The sequence below is a fragment of the Dryobates pubescens genome, chromosome 26 (genome assembly GCF_014839835.1).
Source record: "Dryobates pubescens isolate bDryPub1 chromosome 26, bDryPub1.pri, whole genome shotgun sequence".
NCBI classification, from domain to species: Eukaryota; Metazoa; Chordata; class Aves; order Piciformes; family Picidae; genus Dryobates; species Dryobates pubescens.
The window spans coordinates 15,040,959-15,057,935 of NC_071637.1; the positions used below are offsets into that span (position 1 = coordinate 15,040,959).

At 55.5% G+C, this 16,977-nt stretch overlaps 1 protein-coding gene across 1 annotated transcript; it reads right to left on the reverse strand.

Moving 5' to 3' along the window:
- Positions 1 to 4,303: 4,303 nt before the first annotated feature.
- SLC32A1 (solute carrier family 32 member 1) lies at positions 4,304 to 11,888 on the reverse strand. Its single transcript, XM_009901801.2, has 3 exons — positions 11,475 to 11,888; positions 7,420 to 8,223; positions 4,304 to 6,464 (listed from the first exon to the last, which is right to left on the reverse strand). Exons 2-3 carry the CDS (start codon positions 7,795 to 7,797, stop codon positions 5,277 to 5,279), a joined length of 1,566 nt encoding a protein of 521 aa, XP_009900103.1. The 5' UTR covers positions 7,798 to 8,223; positions 11,475 to 11,888; the 3' UTR covers positions 4,304 to 5,276.
- Positions 11,889 to 16,977: the final 5,089 nt, after the last annotated feature.

The window sequence follows — 16,977 nt, forward strand, 5'->3', positions numbered from 1 at the left end:
GGTGTGGACAGGACTCATTGCTAACCCACCAACAAGCCACAGAACTTGTCAGCAAGGAATGGGCTGGACGAGGTGGAGTGTCATCCCCTGGTAGCACTGCGTCCAGGGTGGGCGATGCAGGGACTTCCACTTGCTTGGACCTTGCAGGTGTGACAGTCCTACCACTCCACTTCTGCCTCCTGTGTGACCCTCCATGTGGCTCCATGTACCCCATCCTGGGCCACACATACACAGGAAGAAGCATTTGAGCAGCTAATGAGGGCCAAGCCCCACAGGCACAGAAGAACTCTCTTGAAGCCAACTCCTACTGCCCTCCATTCATGCCTTCCACCTTCCCTGTTCTTCGCCCTTCCCCTCTGCAGATGCCCAGCACTGTTGATCACCACATTCCTGCACAGGTGGGTGCTGGTTGAACATGTTGTTTGAGCCACACACTGCTGGTCGCTGCTGGACTGCCCAGCTCCTCAGCAAAAAAACTTTGTATGAAGGTGACATTTTCTGATTGCCCAGGGAAGTTTTCCAGCCTCAGAAGCCCTTTTGCACCTGCCCATCTCGTGGGAGTGGACCAAGGTGGGTGACAAGTCCCACAGCCTTGGGAAAACAGGAAGGGCCACACAATTCCTCAGGCATTGCCAGGCTGCTGGCATTGTCAGCACGTGGCCATCCCAACATGTGGCCTGGAAATCCCAAAGCAGAGAGGAGAAAGAGGAAGGGTCACTGGCTGGGGAGGCCATTACAAAAGCAAAAGGGTCAGCTGAGGTGGGATCTGCATACACAGATGGGCACAACCATGTGAAAATCAGGTGGTGGAGGTTATCGGAGGCATTCTCTGAAGCAGACTGTAAGACATGATTTGGGGCCACCAAAGTGCACAAGGCTAAGACAGCCACCTGCCACCACAGCCAAGGTCTCCAGCTCTGTGTGCACGGGGAGAAGGCAGAGGCCATACCTGCTCCTCTGTGAGCTGCAGCACCAGTGGCAGCGTGTGGAGGGAAGCAGTCTCAGAGGTGGCACAGCCGTGTGGGTGCATGAGGACAACAGAGGTTGGATATAACCCTCGGGCAACAAACCCAAAGAGAGGTCCCTATTGTGCTTGAAGAACCATAAAGTCACACAGAGAGAACTAAATCCATCCCTGCTAGAGCAGAGAGGGCCTTTGTTTGTCTGGTTTGCAGAATGAGAAGGTTTAGAGGATTGCTGCAGCACATGACCAGAAGCTAGGAAGCTGCAGACAAAAGCCATTTGGAGCAGAGACCAGAACTCCCTACCGTGCTGGCTTTTCAGAAGATTGCTGCTTTGTCCACGTCAAACCTGCTGCTGTTTGGGGGGGTTATTTGTTTTGCTCACCCTGCTGCATCCCCTGCTTTAAGGGCTGCACATCCCCCCCAAACCTAGGTTCACGCAGGCTGTCCCCACCAGCGGCACAGCATCAAGATGTCCGCGTCACAAGGGCTGCAGCAACAGCCGCCCTCGCTCCAGCCACGGACAAGTTTAGAGGACAAAAGCCTGAGCTTATCGCCGGGCTCGCCGCCCTCGCAAGCTCGGCGCACGTCAGCCGCGGGTGCGCGGCGGCAGCCGGCAGAGACGCGCAGCAGAGCTGACAGCGACACAAACCCGCTGGGGCTCTCGGGACAATCGCTGCCTTCGCCACAGCTGAGAGCTGCAGCCAGCCCCCGAGACGTCCTGTCATCCCTAAAACTCATTCCCGGCACCCAGGCAGCCTGCTGCCGAGCGTCCAGGAGGCTGCCAGAGATGCTTTGCAGAGTCCCTCCAGCCAGGTGACCGCTGATGCTCCCTGGGAAGGAGGGGTTTGAGGTGGGTCAAGGATTTGAGGTGTCCTTGCAGAGGCTGAGGGCATCCTCTGCTTTTGTGCCGCTGCTCTGCACCACGAATCATGAGAATAAGAAGCCCTCAGCTGTCCTGACTTCCCCCCCCACCCCGTGGTCACAAAAAGGCACAAATCATCCTACGGCCCCAAATGCACTCAAAGCTGGAGCCGTTTCTCTTCACAAGGGGGTGGGGGGGAAGGGAAGGGGGAAGCTGAATTAGGTTTAAATCCTTTGCAAAGTTAAATCTTCATAAAAAGGTTTCCATCATCGTGTGCCCTTCTCAGAGAAACTTTGGCCCCTGAAAAACACAAAGAGACAGGACAGGTGAGTCTGTGAGCATCCAAACCAACGGCCAGCAGCTGTCTGCAAGGCGAGGCGAGCGAGCTGCTCTGCAGCATGGCAGCCAGCCTGGGCCTGGCTGCATCCCTCTGCTTCCCGCAGCCCCAGAGGGAAACGCAAGGAGAGAAGGGCCCTAGAACCACCGCGGGCAAAGCAGATGCAAACCGCAGATGGGCAGAGGAGTAAGTTAACCTGCCAGGGCTCCTCAGCTCTCTGCTTACTCGCACGATGCGAGGGGTTATCTCAGTCCTGCCCGCGGCAGGGACAGGATGGGCTGGATCTCTTCCCGCCCTAGTCCCTGCTCAGCCCCCTAGGGAGGGAATAGAGCTGGACAAGAGAGCTCAGGACAGGAGAAAAAGCATCAGGCACACATTAAGAAGGAGCTCCTTGCCTATCGCCACAGGGTGGGCTGTCTGGCGGGGGGGGGGGGGGGGGGGGGGGGGGGCGGGGAGGGGGGGCGAGGGGCATCGTTGGGCTGACGAAGCCCCGGGCTGCCAGAAGGCAAGGACCGCCGGGGGACTGCGGTAGGTGGGGGTGAGGGTATCGCGGGCTGCGGTGCCTGCCGGTGCCGCTAATCACCCCCGATTGCCTGCACCGGGTGGGGATGGGGGTGAGAGTGAGCATGGGGATAGGGATGAATAAAGGGAATGGGTATGGGAGTAAGGATGAGGGTGAAGATGGTGAGAATGGCTCTGAGGTTGAGAATGGGGATGAGAAATAACTGAATACCCTCAGAAAAGGAGAGAAACGTGGCTACTGTGGGGGGCAGCCACCTCAGCACAATGCCCCCCACACCATCCACAGCACCACACATCCCTGTCCCCCCACAGAATAAACCCCACAACTCCACTGTGATCTTCTTTCAGAGGCTGCCTGGGAAAACACCCAAAATCTTGTTTTCTCCAGCAAAGGACATCAGCCCCCCCACACTGCCTGCAACCCCCTCCCTGCTACCGCATTGCGGAGCTGCCCATTGCCTTCAGGAGAAGTTCCTCCAGCCCAGGCTGGGCAGAGGAGGGGGATTCCCAAATCTTACCAGGGTCTGACATGATTTGGGGACAACATGAGGAGGTCCATGGGAATATCTGCTATGCCTGGCCTGCAAGAGTGCTATCAGGGGTTCCCCCCTCCATCTTCATCCTCGCCGTGCAGTGGACAGCAAGTTACTCGTTGTGGCTTTTAAATGGGTGGAAATCGAGGTGATTTTTGATCATGGGTGTGGAGCATGGGGCTGCTCCCTGCTGAGGATCCAAACTGCCCCTTTGGCAGGGATCAGCCCCACAATCCACACCTGTGGGCAGGGTGGAGAGAGTCTGGTTCAAATCAAGGAATCCCCCCACCTTCTGATTTCATTTACTCCCCACACTGAGGATTATTTTCCCCTCCATCACAAACCCCAAAACCTTGGGGTACAAACTCCACCCACCCTTGGAGTCTGAGAACTATGGGGTAAAGCCAGATTGGGGGAGAGGGGTGGAAAATACCCCATCCACCCCCGCGGGACGACCTCTTCCCAAAATACACACGTTCTACCTCTGACAAACAACTCCATCCACCAGTGGTGACAACCCAGAGCTGCTCCTCCATCACCACCACCCCTATCCCCTCGAAGCATACAACCCCAGAGCTGCTCCTCCATCACCACCACCCCTACTCCCTCGATGCATACAACCCAGAGCTGCCTCTCCATCACCACCACCCCTACCCCCTCGATGCATACAACCCCAGAGCTGCCCCTCCATCACCACCACCCCTACTCCCTCGATGCATACAACCCAGAGCTGCCTCTCCATCACCACCACCCCTACCCCTTCGATGCATACAACCTCGAGCTGCCCCTCCATCACCACCACCGCTACCCTTTCGATGCAAGCGAGCATGGGGAGGGTGCACCTCCCTCTGCCCCTGGGGAAGATGAACCTCCCTCTGCCCCTGGCGAGGACGAACATCCCTCTGCCCCTGGCGAGGACGAACATCCCTCTGCCCCTGCCCATCTCCTCCGAGCCCCTCCCCCACGAACCAAAGCAGCCTCACTCATCGACTATGTTGTCTTTTATTGTTCGATATATTTATGTACCACATTATATGTTAACGATAGAGGGTTGGTTGTTCGTTTTTTTTTGGGGGGGGGGGTATTTTTTCTTTTTCAGATATACATTATCTTTGTGTTTTGTTTTGTGTTTCATCTTATTTACCACAAGGACACCACACGCACATCGGAAACAGCTCCACGGATCTGGTAAGATTGCACAGAATGAGTTGTGTCGGAGTTTTGTTCCTGTATCCTGAACGACGTCAAATCCAACAAATATAATGTTAGTTGCTTGTTTGTTTGTTTGTTTGTTTGTTTCATTCGTTTAACTTTTCGGCATGTAGAAAGGACGACAAAAATGAAAGTCACCGAGACGCGGGCTCCCGGGTCTGTGATTTCAAAGCTCGTCGGTGGGAAAGTCGCCCGTCCCTCGGTGTGGATTGGGGCGGAAGAATGAAGCAGTCCTGACATGGATGTGACTAAGATGTAAACATTGCAGCTAACCGGCATCGCTGCTCAGCAAGCCGCTGGCTCGGACTCGTTGGGGCTGGTCATACAATCTGGGTCTCACCTCCATCCGTCTCACAGTGGGTAAAAACGAAGGTCCCTGCTCCCAGCGCCCAGGGCTGGGTGTGCTCCCGTCGGTGAGCCCAATCCCATCGGATCGGCAGCTGTGTTTCAGCTCCTGAAACACTGATTTGCATATCTGTGAGGAGTAGTGAAAGCTGCGACTGCTTCCCAACGGGGCCGTTCGCGGCGGGGGGTTGGGAGGGGGCGGGGAAGGGGCAAGCTTCAGGCAACGAGTGAGGAGATAGGGGCAGGGCACCTCATCATTTCCTTCCAAAAAATCTCTAAATAACACAAAAATAGATTTAAATCTTTGCTCGGTTAAAATGACAGCAGGACCAACCTGCCTGCCTCTTCTCCTTTCCTTTAATTGGCAGCTTCTATGAGATAGAATTTGTGGGATGCATGTAACGAAAATAATGACTCTTTCCATCAAAGGGATGCAGAATTATTTGGCTATGCAGATGTTCGATGCAATTCTCTCGCTGCAGCCACCTCTGGCCCCCTCCTTAATCTTCAGCGTTGGTTCTGAAGGCCTCTATGAGGCCTTCTAAAGAGTGGATGAACCCAGAGACACTGCAGATGCCACCTATGACAAAAATAGCCACATCAAAGAAGACATGGTGCCACAGGAGCTTCCTCCACAAGAGTTTGAGGTGGAAAAGACTGGGGAGCAGGAAGCAGAGCCCTGCGCCTGTGAGGCTCCCAGTAAGACCCATCAAGAGGGCGAAATGTGGGACATAGATAGCCATGAGCAGGGTGAAAACTACCAGGGCACATCTGAGGGTGAGCCCCCAGGATTTGAGCCTCCCATCCCCCCCATAGCAGTTGGGGAAGAAGGCCCTGTTTCCATCTTGGAAAAGGGACCTCTCCAGGACTTCCACAGCTGCGAAGAACGGCAAGGGGTACGAGAGCAAGGCTTTGGCCACCAAGAAAATGTTGACTACTGCCCTAATGGTGGATGGCAAGTTGTCTGTAATGACCTCCTTGGTCTCATCAGCCCAGGTCAGATAGGCAACCAAGGCAAAGAGTCCCTTAAGGATGCAAGCCGCAATGTGAGTCCAGTTCATCATGCAGTGAAACTCCTTGGGATTCTGCATGTTCCCCTCCAAGGAAGGCAGAAAGATCTGGGAGGTGTAGCTGAAGACGATGATGCCAATGGAGATGGGAAACTTCTTCACATCGATGTAAAACTTGACTTTGTCCCAGGCCCAGTCGCGTGCCCTGGAGAGGCAGTAGGCGATCACCAAGATGTTGATGACAAAGTGAGCTAAGGTGCAGAGCAAGCTGAACTTGGAGACCGCCTTCAGGTTCTTCAAGAACGCGCAAGGCAGCAGCACTGCCGTGGCAATGATGGACCACGACTTCTGCGAGACGGGCAGGTTGGGGAAGCTGTTGTACATCAGGTTCCCACTCACCACCACGTAGAGGATGCAGGTCATGACCAGTTCAATGATCTGAGCCACGTTCACGACCCTGCCCCCGAGGGTGGGGAAGCGAGGCGCGCAGCACGCGTTCGCGATGTCCACGTAGGAGTCTCTCACCCTGACTATCTCCCCGTCCTCGTTCTCTTCGTAGAGACAGGCAATGAGGATTTTCCCAGTGTAGCAGCAAACCACCGCGGCAAAAATGATTAAAAAGAGTCCTAGGTATCCACCGTGGAGGATGGCATAGGGCAGGCCCAGCACAAACATCCCCTGGAAGAAACAAAATGGAAACCGCGTTGCCGGGCTGACGGAGGCGCCCCGGGCGGGCGCCTGGGCGCACGCAGCCGCAGTCGGTCACGGCGCGCTGGCTGCCTCGCTCATGGCTCCATCACACCCACGCAGCCGGGCACACAGTCACGCCACGCGATCGCAGCCACACGCCATGTCACCCCCCACCAGCCCCCCCCTCCCTTCTCTCTGACGTGCCACCCCCGCAGTCATCGCACCCGTGCCATCGCGCCCGCAGAATCTCGCCCCCGAGCGCTCAGAACAAGCTACCACGGGATTGGCACCCAAGCTTCACCCCAAGATCTACCCTCTCCATCCCCAGCCACTCTCAGTGCATCCAGACCCCCAGAGACAGGGACCCCTGAAGGAGACAGCCTGGGGCCATCTCAGTGCATCCCAGCTGACCACCTGGGCATCACCCAGGGTCCTCTCCTTGTACCCTGCTCCATGTGCTGGGGCAGCCCAAAGGGGACACCCCAGTCTGGCCCCGCAAGACTTGGGGCCCAGTGCCCTCCCCCACCCCCCAACCTTGCACTGTGTTCTGGGTGAGGAGCAAAGCAGAGATCTGGGTTTAGGTTTTCTTCCTTTCCTTTTTTTGCGTTTTTCTGTTTCCCCCCCCCCCCAATTTTCTCTGTCGTTCCCTTATTTTTTTCTTTCACCCCCTCTACCCCCCTTTTATTTCCAGGTTTTCTCTCTTCCCTCTGTTTTGAAGGTTTGGTGGTTTGGGGTTGGGTTTGGGTTTTTTTTCCCATTTTTTCCTCTTTTTCCCCGTTATCCCTAAAGAGGCTTTGGGATCACCCCAGGTGCAGGGCCGGGACCAGAGCCAGGAGGAGGACCAGGAGCAGGGAATGGGACCAGGTGAGGGGAGTGGGGCCAGGAGCAGGGAGCCGGGAGCGCTCCCCGGTGCTCGGCGGTAGCAGCGCTGTGGCGGCCTTACCTGGATGGCGTTGGTGACATTCCAGCCTGCCTCCCAGGCCGTGATCTTGGGCTTTCCCTGCCCGGAGAGCTCCGAGCAGACTCCAGCCTCCTTGGAGGCGGAGGGCGGCAGAGGCCCGGTGCCGTCCCGCTGGTAATGGATATCCCCTTCTAGGGGACTCTCGCCCCCTTCCTCGCCACCCTCGGACTTCAGGATGTCCATCTGCAGCCCCTGCCTATGCTCCATGTCCAGGTCGTCGCAGTGAGCGAACCCCACCGCCTCCTCGTCGGTGGCCGCCTGGAAGCCCATCCTGGCGAACATGCCGCTCATCTTCGCCTGGGACTTGTTGGAGACCGAGGTGGCCACGTTGGACAGCTTGCTGCGCAGGAGGGTGGCCATGGTGGCTGGCTGGCCGGCTCCGCTGCTGAGACAGCCTTAGGGACGGAGAGACCCGACGGGGCACGGGGGATCGGCGGGGCGGCGGCCGGGACGGCAGCGCCTGGCGAGGGGCGGCTGCGGGCTTTGGGGAGGGGGAGGCTGCTCCGAGCCGCTACCTCCGCGTCCCAGCGCAGTGCGGGCGGGTCCTGGCCGGGGTGCCCAGGGGCATGACACCGCTGCAGGGGAGCTGCGGGCCCGCACGCCCCGCCGCCCGCTCCGCGCTGCTCCGCGGTGGGACCGGGTTGGAAGAGGGAGGTGGGGGGCGATAGTCGGGTCGGGGATGGGGAAGGGGACGAGGAGGTTGTCAGCAGCCGGCGGCTCTCAGCAGACGGGCGGCGAAACAAGCCCCTGGCAGAGCTCGTCGCGTCTCCATCGCAGTGCGCCCACCTCGCGGAGAGAGAAGAGGGAGAGGGGAGAGAATTGCTGCATTTCTGGGGGAGGTACCAGCCTCCCCGGCCAAGCCCAGCCTTCCCCCCCTGCCCTTCCCCTCCCCGCCCCACCCACGCCCGCCGGGCCTCGCCAGCAGCACCGCAGAGCGGACCCCCCCTCCTGCCCCCGACAACCGCGCACCGGTTCCGCATCCCCTGCGCTGTCCGCCCTGCCTCACACCCTGCCTCACACCCTGCCCCACACCTGGCAGCCAGCTTCTTCCCCACAGTGAAACGACAACAAAAAACCGTTGAAGAGTCAGACAAACGGCTCTCGACAGCTCCTTAACGGAATTTTCCTTCTCGCACCCTCTCCTTTTGCTTTTTTCTCCCCTCAAAAACGTGCGGACCCATGGGAGGCCGGGGGCAGCAGTGGGGACAGTGGGGACAGAGAATCTCAGAGCAGAGGAGGGAGTGGAAATCCACGCACAGGAAACACGGGCTTGGCCGTCCGAAACGACTCTTATGATCTGAGGGCTCCAAAACCGGAGGGAAACTGGTTCCCGGGGCCAAGCGAGGCTCACAGCCTGAGAGACAGCACCGGTGCCCCGCGGAACGGCCCCGGCACCGCTCTGGCGCTGCGGGATCCCGCACCCCCGGGGATGCTGGGCGCAGGCTCCTGCTCCTGGTTCTCACCATCCAGGGCAGAAATTCTTCTTTCTCTATTAAAAATAGCAGTATTCTCCTTGTGCTGCCGAGCGCTTGGGCTGAACTGTAGCGAAGAACCTTCGCGCTGTTTATTTAAGGGAGAGAGAAACGGCAACGAGAAACGCCCGTCCTGTGCCGGGGCAGAGACAAGGACGGTGGCAAAGAGGAGCGCTGGCTTTTCGAGGAGGCGTGTGGGAGGGTAAATCCCCTCTGCTGCTGAAGGAGGGGGGGCGTTGGAATCGTTGGTTTATAAAATAGATAGCTGTTATTCGTAAAAAAAGAATAAAAGGGGGAAAAAAGAAGAAAAAAAAAACGAAAAAGGTGGAGATCTGAGTTTCCTTTTGTTTGGAACGTGAAAAAAAAGCCACACACAGACACACAAAATCAAACAAACAACAAACCAAAAACCCAAAACAAAATACACATCCAATTTTAAAAATAAATACATAAAAAAGAAAGAGGATTTAATTTATTTTTTTTTTCTTTTAAAACTCCAGATGGGTAGAAAATAGCAGCGCTGAATTCTGCCCTAATACCGTTGGAATCAGACGATCTTAAAGGTCCCTGCCAACCCAAAACGTTCCATGATCGCTGGGAGGAGAGTGCTGCAGGTGGGATGCGGCACCGAGCTGAGGTGGGAAACGAAACTTCCCCCCCAACCCCCCAAAGTCTCCTGAGGGGGAAAAATAATCCCGACCTTAAACGTCCTTTTTCTTTTCTTTCCTGCCAGAAATCGAAAGGAAATTGGGTGCAAAGAGACTGAAATTCGTCCCCCCCCCAAAATAATTACAGCACCTAAGGGGGTGTCTCGACCGCAGCTCCAAGCGGGGTGGGGGGATGCTGCGGCAAACAGTCCCCCCCCGCAAAAGCGAGGCTTTTGGATAGCAAGCGCTGCTCTGCGAGGGGAGGCGGGCGGCTCAGCGCGGCGCATCCTTGGCTGCGCGCAGGAATTAATACATGTCACTGCACAAATAGGTCGAGAAAGCCAAGCCGGGCAGATTTCGCCCCGGGTTTAGCTGCGTCCTGCCCACACCAAGGTGCTGGGGGCCGAGATTTAACCGGTCGTGGGGGTTGAAAATGAATGGAAGAGGGACGCGGGGGACTTGAGCTGTCACCGCTGCCCTGGGCTGCCGCAGCAGTCGTCTCACCTCTTTACAGCGCTGGAAAACGGCTGCCACGGTGGACACGTCTGGGGGTCAATTCAAACATTCGTATTTATTTATTTATTTCAATGCAATTATTTTACCAGAAGAGAAGTTCATTGTGAAAGAAGCTGCAAAGGACACCGATTTCTGGAGGCTGCAGGGGGCATCAGGGAGGAAGAAACGAAAAATCGCCCAAACCGCTGTCTGGTGCGTGAGTGTTTCCTAAAATAGCCCTGACACATCCCCCCTCCTGTCCTGATAACCACCAAACCCCCGCCCTGCCCCGGCTGGGAGCCGCAGCCCCCGGCCAGCACCGGCACGACCCCGCCGGGGCAATGTGCTGCATTTCCCCCCACCTGCTTCAGCATTTCTCGATGCTGGGGATGGGAAGGGGGTCCTCGGCCCCTGGTGTCACACCAGAGGTGGTGGAGACGGGCTTTGGTCTGCTCGTTGAGCATCCAACGTATTAGGGATGTGCTGGGCTCGGGAGAAACCTCTTAGGAAAACCAACCGACAACAATGAAAAAATCCTCAACAAACAAAACCACCCCAGATTGGAAACAGAAAAAATAACCAAACCAACCTCACCAAACCTCAAACAAAAAAGACATCCGCAGAGCATAGTGAGCTTGAAAATCCTCAGAGCGGTGCGTCCCGGGGCAGGGCTCTTGCTCGGACCGTGGGACCCCACCACGGACCCGCCCACGGATTCAGACCACTTTTCCAGGCGGGGATGCTCTGGGGCTGGGGGTCTTTTTTCCCCCTGCTGGATTCCACAGTGCCCGAGAGACCCTCACCTAAACCCCGCGGCGGAGCCCCGGTTGCCTGCTCCGCCTCGGCGGACAGCGAAGAAATAAGGAACTGAAGGTGCAGGAGAGGCAGGGGATGTGCGCGGATTCCGAGGGGTGCCGGGGTGCTGGGGAGTTCAGAGGCTGCAGGCGTTCGAGGAGTACAGGAGCTGAGGAGTGGGGGTGCCGGGCATGCCTCCATACCCACACGGTAACCCCTCGGCGAGTTCTAACATCGGGAAGCCGAATCGGCACCCACCGAGCCCCACCGCGACTGGTGGGGAGCCCTCGGAGCCACCCCCCGCAGCACCTTGCCTTGCTGCCAGGCTTGGAACACCCCCCCTCCCCACCACGGGATCACTCTGCCCCAGGCGGGGGGTGGGAGGGCGGCTCGTTCTTGCCCCTTTTCCAAAGGAGGGATAACAAGACTTTCTGTAGCAGCAGCTGGGGATAAAACACACACGCACGTACACATACACACACAGGCGAATTTCTACCGGCGGCTAGAAGCGGGGATAAAGCCCAAAGAATGAGAAGGGGGCGAGAGGAGGGGGGAAACAGAAGGAAGAAGCAGAGGAAGAGAGGAAAGCAAAGCCCGGAGAGTTGAAGAGGAGGATCGGGGCATTTACCTCGGCTTCTCTCCCCATCGCCGCCCGCAGGGAGCCGCGCCGCCGGGAGTCGGAGTGGAGGGAGCAAGGGGCGCAGGAGGGATGTGGTGGGATGCTGGGATGGATGGAGGGATGGAGGAATGGATGGAGGCAGCGTCACTCCTGGGCTCCCCCTAACTCCTTATTAACCAAAGTAGGATACCGGTGCCAAACCTTATCCAAAGGTTAGGGGCTCTCGGGGGGGCGTTTGAGCTGCAAATCGTTTCAGATTAAGCTAAAAGGAGAAGGCGAGACTGCAGACGAGCCCTCCACTCTGCCCGGGGCTGGCGCTAGCGGTTCTGGCAGTGCCTGCTTCCTCTGCAGCTGCTCCCTGGAGCGGTCGGAGGGTCTTGTTCCCCCACTGGCAGCACTGGTAGGAAAAGAGCTCGCCCAGACCCCCCCTATCCTCCCCAGATCCAGCCAGCAGAGTGACTGTGCCTTATCTCTGCAAAGCAGGCTCGAGGGGTTGTGACTGGATCTTCTGATTAATAAACTGAGGGGAAAGAGCAATTCACGCTCAAAAATCATTTAAGGAAAGCAGGAAAGGCTGGCCCCGGGTGGGCTGCCTTTCACCAGCCTTCACCCACAGCCTCTTCCAGGTTACTGAGTGGTGGCAGCTGCATGAAGGGTGATTATTTGGGAGCAGGATATGCATCACTCCTAGTTCATTGCTCAGTCCTGCTCCCAAACCCCAAAGGATTGGATTCTCACAGGCTTCAGTGGGCTGTGAACTACCTCAAACCCGCTGTGCTGCAAAGTGTGGCCACATGAAAAGGAGATTTCCAATCCTGCATGCTCAGCTCTGTCCTCCTCTGCAAAGGAGAAGCGTGGGTGTCCAAAAGCTGGCCTGGATCCCCCCAGTTCCTGCGTAGCCTCCCTGCTTATGCCGCAATATTTCCCCACACCCCTAAAATTCACTGCTAGGCATCATCACAGAGCTGCCAGCAGCAGAGAGGAGAAGGCTGAGGGGGCACCTTCTGCCTGACGAGCCAAGAACCTTCCTCAGTCCCATTTGTCCAAGGACGAGCTTGTGCAAAGCAGACCTAATGCAGGCCAGCCTGGATACTCACTGAAGAAGCAGCACCCCAAGTCCCAGGCAGGTATGGGGGTACCTAGAGATGTGATCTCAGGAGTCAGCAGTGGTCCAGCTTGCTCCCAGCCGTGGCTAAAAGCAGCTCCTGGGTTTACTGCCCAGGCTATTACCATCCCTGCAGCATCAGGGTTGCACAAGCTCATCCTCCGCTCTCCACCACGAGTGGCTGCTCGGCAGTGAGCTTCATCCCAACTCTGCCTCCTCATCCCCCTCCGGCACCACGCAGGAGACCTCTGACAGGATAATAAAGACTTGCACAATATACTATAAAAAGGCAATTAGATAAACTGCTGGATTGGGACCAGCTCCTGTGACCTAGTTAATAGCTCTGGGAGTTTCGGGAGGGTAGGGAAGGAAAAGGCAGCGGTGTCAGCACATGGTGCAGGGTGAGGGGATTTGGGGAGGGGTAGGAGGACTGCAGTCTGCAGCCCAGCATGATGGAAACACACTCAGCAGAGTGTGGCAAACATCCCTGCCTTGGGTGCCACCTTCTCCTTGCCATATCCTCCTATACCTTCGTGGAGGTAGAATCCCAGAAGCTGCTGCTCTGGATGTCGAGGCTGAATTCATGTGCAGGATGCTGTTCACGGCAGGCAGCTGCAACCGCAGGGACAGAGACTTTGCACTGAGAGATCCACAGCAGAGAAAACAAATCCAAAAGCAAAGTCTCCAAGAGAAAGCCTGCAGTGGATGCCTCCTTTTCATGCCTTTTGTTTGTTTGTTTGTTTTTAATGCTGAACACAAAATGGCTGCCTACATTCTGGGGACATAAAGAGAGAGCACATAGAGGGGCTGGGAATGTTGTCATTGGAGATTAATATATCTTATGATAGGGGGAAAAAAACCCAAACAGCTGGAGAAGGTGCAAAAACTAAATAAAGGCTTCTTGCTTTAAGCTCACTGTGTGCCAGCTCCTGATCTGCACTCTGGGGGACAGTTTGCACATTCATTTCTGTGATTTTTTTCCCCATTTCCCAGAAAGGAAGAGCCCTGACAAGCCATTGTCATCTCTGAACTGAAAATTCATTTGCAGCTGGAGCGCAGCACGGTTGCAAAGACACTTCCAATAAGTTGGAATTAAATTTACCTCCCAGTTTGTCTTCATTGCTGACAGGAAAAATTAAGTGGTGGCCATTGGGTACTTGCCATGCCCAATTCCCAGCTCACTACACAAGCAGCGTCGTTCCCATGAGCTCAAAGGGCATTTTTTATTGACTTAATATATAAGGCTTCATCACTGTCAAATTACAGATTCATATATGTGTTTGCTTTTGTAGGAAACAATTATGGATTAAGACAGCACATACTTCACCCATGCCGAGCTCTCTAATCTCAGCTTTCAAATGAAAAACCTCCTCTGCTGCAGCTGTAGGCTCTAAGTGTTGGGGTTTCAAACTCCCCAGTGCTAGCCTGGCTCTTTTCTTCCAGCATAGAATTGTCAGGGTTGGAAGGAACCTCAAGGCTCAGCCAGTTCCAACCCTCCTGCCACGGGCAGGGACACCTCGCACTACAGCAGGTTGCTCACAGCCACATCCAGCCTGGCCTTAAAAGCCTCCAGGGATGAGGCTTCCAACACCTCCCTGGGCAACTTGTGCCAGTGTCTCACCACCCTCCTGGGGAAGAGCTTCTTCCTAACATCCAATCTGAATCTACAGCCCTCCTCCTACATACCCATTTCTATTTTATTTCCATTCCCCTAGTCCTATCACTCCTTGGCACCCTAAAAAGTCCCTCCCCAACACCCTAAAAAGTCCCTCCCCAGCTTTCTTGTAGGCCCCCTTCAGATACTGGACAATGTTGTTATTTTTAGGGTTTGTTCTTTCTCCCCCTCCCCTTTTTCCTTTGTGATGTGAAACAAAGTTAGGATCAATTGCAATGAAAGTACAAGTTGCAGGAAGCTGAGCATCACCTACAGGCTCATGGGGGTGACCACTCAGGCAGCATCTTTGCCTGTCTTGCCCAGTCCAGCCCAGAGTGTTCCTAAGCAGAGCAGAACAAGGACCCTGCCCAGGAGGGCACATCCAGCCCCTTGGCTTGGTCAAGGGGATAATCCTCGTGCCATATCCCTCACTTGCTCTGCTGACCCCAGTCCTGCACCTCGCTGTGAGCTCATTTCCTCCAGACCCAGCAACTGCTGCCTGGGTCTGACTCACCTCCTCCTGCTCCTCTGCTTGCTGCTATCCTGGCTCCTAAGTGATGCTTCAAAGCACAGAATGAAATCTGCAATGAGCAGTGACTGATGTGCACAGGACATCTCCCCCCACCCCCAGCCTGTGAGCAGATGATGCCCCAGGACTGGAGAGTTTTTCTATCATCTATATTGCTTGGGGTTAAGTTTTTGCTGTTGGTTTTGTATTTGTTGTGGGGTTTGGTGGTGGGTTTTTTTGGGGGGTGTTTTTTCTTGTTGTTTTGGGGTTCCAGTGTTATTTTTTTCCCTTCATGTTATTTAATTTGTGCAGGCTGTGGAGAAGAATCTCTCTGAGCAGAGGCAGCCAGTTTGCCTTTGGGGTGTTTCTTGTCAGGAGGGCTCAATCTCAGCCAGCCCCACCTCCCATCTGTCCATTTTTCTTTCTCTGTTCCATGTTTGTTTTCCTGACAAAGGCAGGATGACAACACAAACAGTTCCTCACATCTTTTGCAAACACCTCCCAGGCCCCTGCAAAAGCCAACACCAGCACACTGGGAAAACCTGGCCCCAGCTTTGTGACACCCCAGTGGAAGGCAGCAGGCACAGGCTTGTGCAACTGCCTGGAACAGGACCTTGCTGGAAGTTTTTGAGTGACTCAGAGGCTACACCTAGGGCTGATGTTAACAGCAGAACTGCATCTGGATCTCTGAACCTGGCCTCTGTTTCTCTTTGTGGAGCTGTTGATTCCAGAGGCAGGATTTGGATGTTCAGTCTCTGCCTGTTGCTATCAATCAGTTTGGGCTGGATTTTTGTTGTTGCTGTTGTTTCTGTAAAGGATACAAAAGCCATGTAAAGGATACAGTCACAGTCTGGGGAGAGAGAAAAAAGCACATGGGAAGCTGTTGCTGTGCTGCAAGGAAAACCAAAGGGCAAAGTGAGGAGTTGCTGCACAGTCCAAAGGGATTCACAGCTCAGCACCCAGCAATGCTTCCAGTGCTGCTGCATCTGCTCCTGGAAAGGCTGAGTCAGGAGACCCCACTTTGTGCTGGTGTTGGTGAGCCCTCTGCATGCTCAGAGCTTCTGCACTGCAGGCAGGGTCCTGCCCCTAGGAAAAAAAGAAAGGTGAAAAAGCAAAGAGCCAAAGCCTCTCTTTTCGCAGCATGGCTCCAAAGCCATCGTTGCCTTTCATCCCAGGCACCCCAGTGTGAGCATGGCAGCTCACAGCACCGGCAGAAGCTGCAGCCCAGGGAGCACCTGGATTTCTGCAGCCCAAAGGGACTCAGCATCCAGCAGCAGCAGCTGTGTGGGGCTAATGGTGTGAGTGGGGGCAAATGCAGGGGAACAGAGTTTACCTGTGTGTAATGCTGCTCAGAGAGATCAGCCAATCTCAGTGTCCCAGTTTGCTGCTGGGTTCTGCCCATGTCCAGTGTCTGATCCTCGCTGGCACAAGCAGCTCATCTCCATGTGCTGACAGCAGACAGCTCCTCCATGCTGACTCCAGAGGACAGCCCATGTTCATCACACTCTAATTGGAGCTTTTCTATAGAGCCTATCAAACACTCTGACCTGGAAAGGTTTCCTGTCAGCACTGCAGAACAGGAAGGCTGGGACAGAGTAATGTTTACTGTCCTCACGAGCAGGTGAGCAGTGAGACATGCTGAGGGAGCATTCCCTGTCCAGGGGCACCTGCAAAGCCAGGCAAAACCTCTTACCATCATGAATCACAGAACTGTTTTGTTTGGAAAAGAGCTCTAAGATCATTGAGTTCAACCACTGACCACAGCACCACCATGGCCATTAAAACACATCCCACAGTGCCATGTCCCCACATTTTTTGAACACCTCCAGGGATGGGGACTCCATCACCTCCCTGGGCAGCCTGTTCCAATGCCTGACCTCTCTTGAGGAAAAGGATTTTTCCTCATGTCCAACCTAAACCACCCCTGGCACAGCTCCAGGCCATTTCCTCTTGTTCTATCACTTCCTACTAGAGAGACCAACCCCCACCTCATTCCAATCTCCTTGCTGGTAGCTGAACAGAGCAATGAGGTCTCCTCTCGGCCTCCTCTTCTCCAGATTAAACAACTGCAGTTTCCTCAGCTGCTCCTTGTAAGATTTGTTCTCCAGAACTCACCCCCAGGGGATGCTGAATCCCAGCTCCCTGGCCCCCATTCTGTTCCTGCTCTGCCCAGAGGTGTTCTCACAGCTACCACAACCACCAGCAGCACTACCTGGGCTTTCTCACTGCTGTGTGGGTGGAAGCT

Excerpts from the sequence above, each read along its gene's own strand:
- SLC32A1 (XM_009901801.2), bottom strand. The coding sequence starts at position 7,797 with ATGGCCACCCTCCTGCGCAGCAAGCTGTCCAACGTGGCCACCTCGGTC. Across the intron at positions 6,465-7,419 it reads ATGTCACCAACGCCATCCAG|GGGATGTTTGTGCTGGGCCT; the intron begins GTAAGGCCGCCA and ends TGTTTCTTCCAG.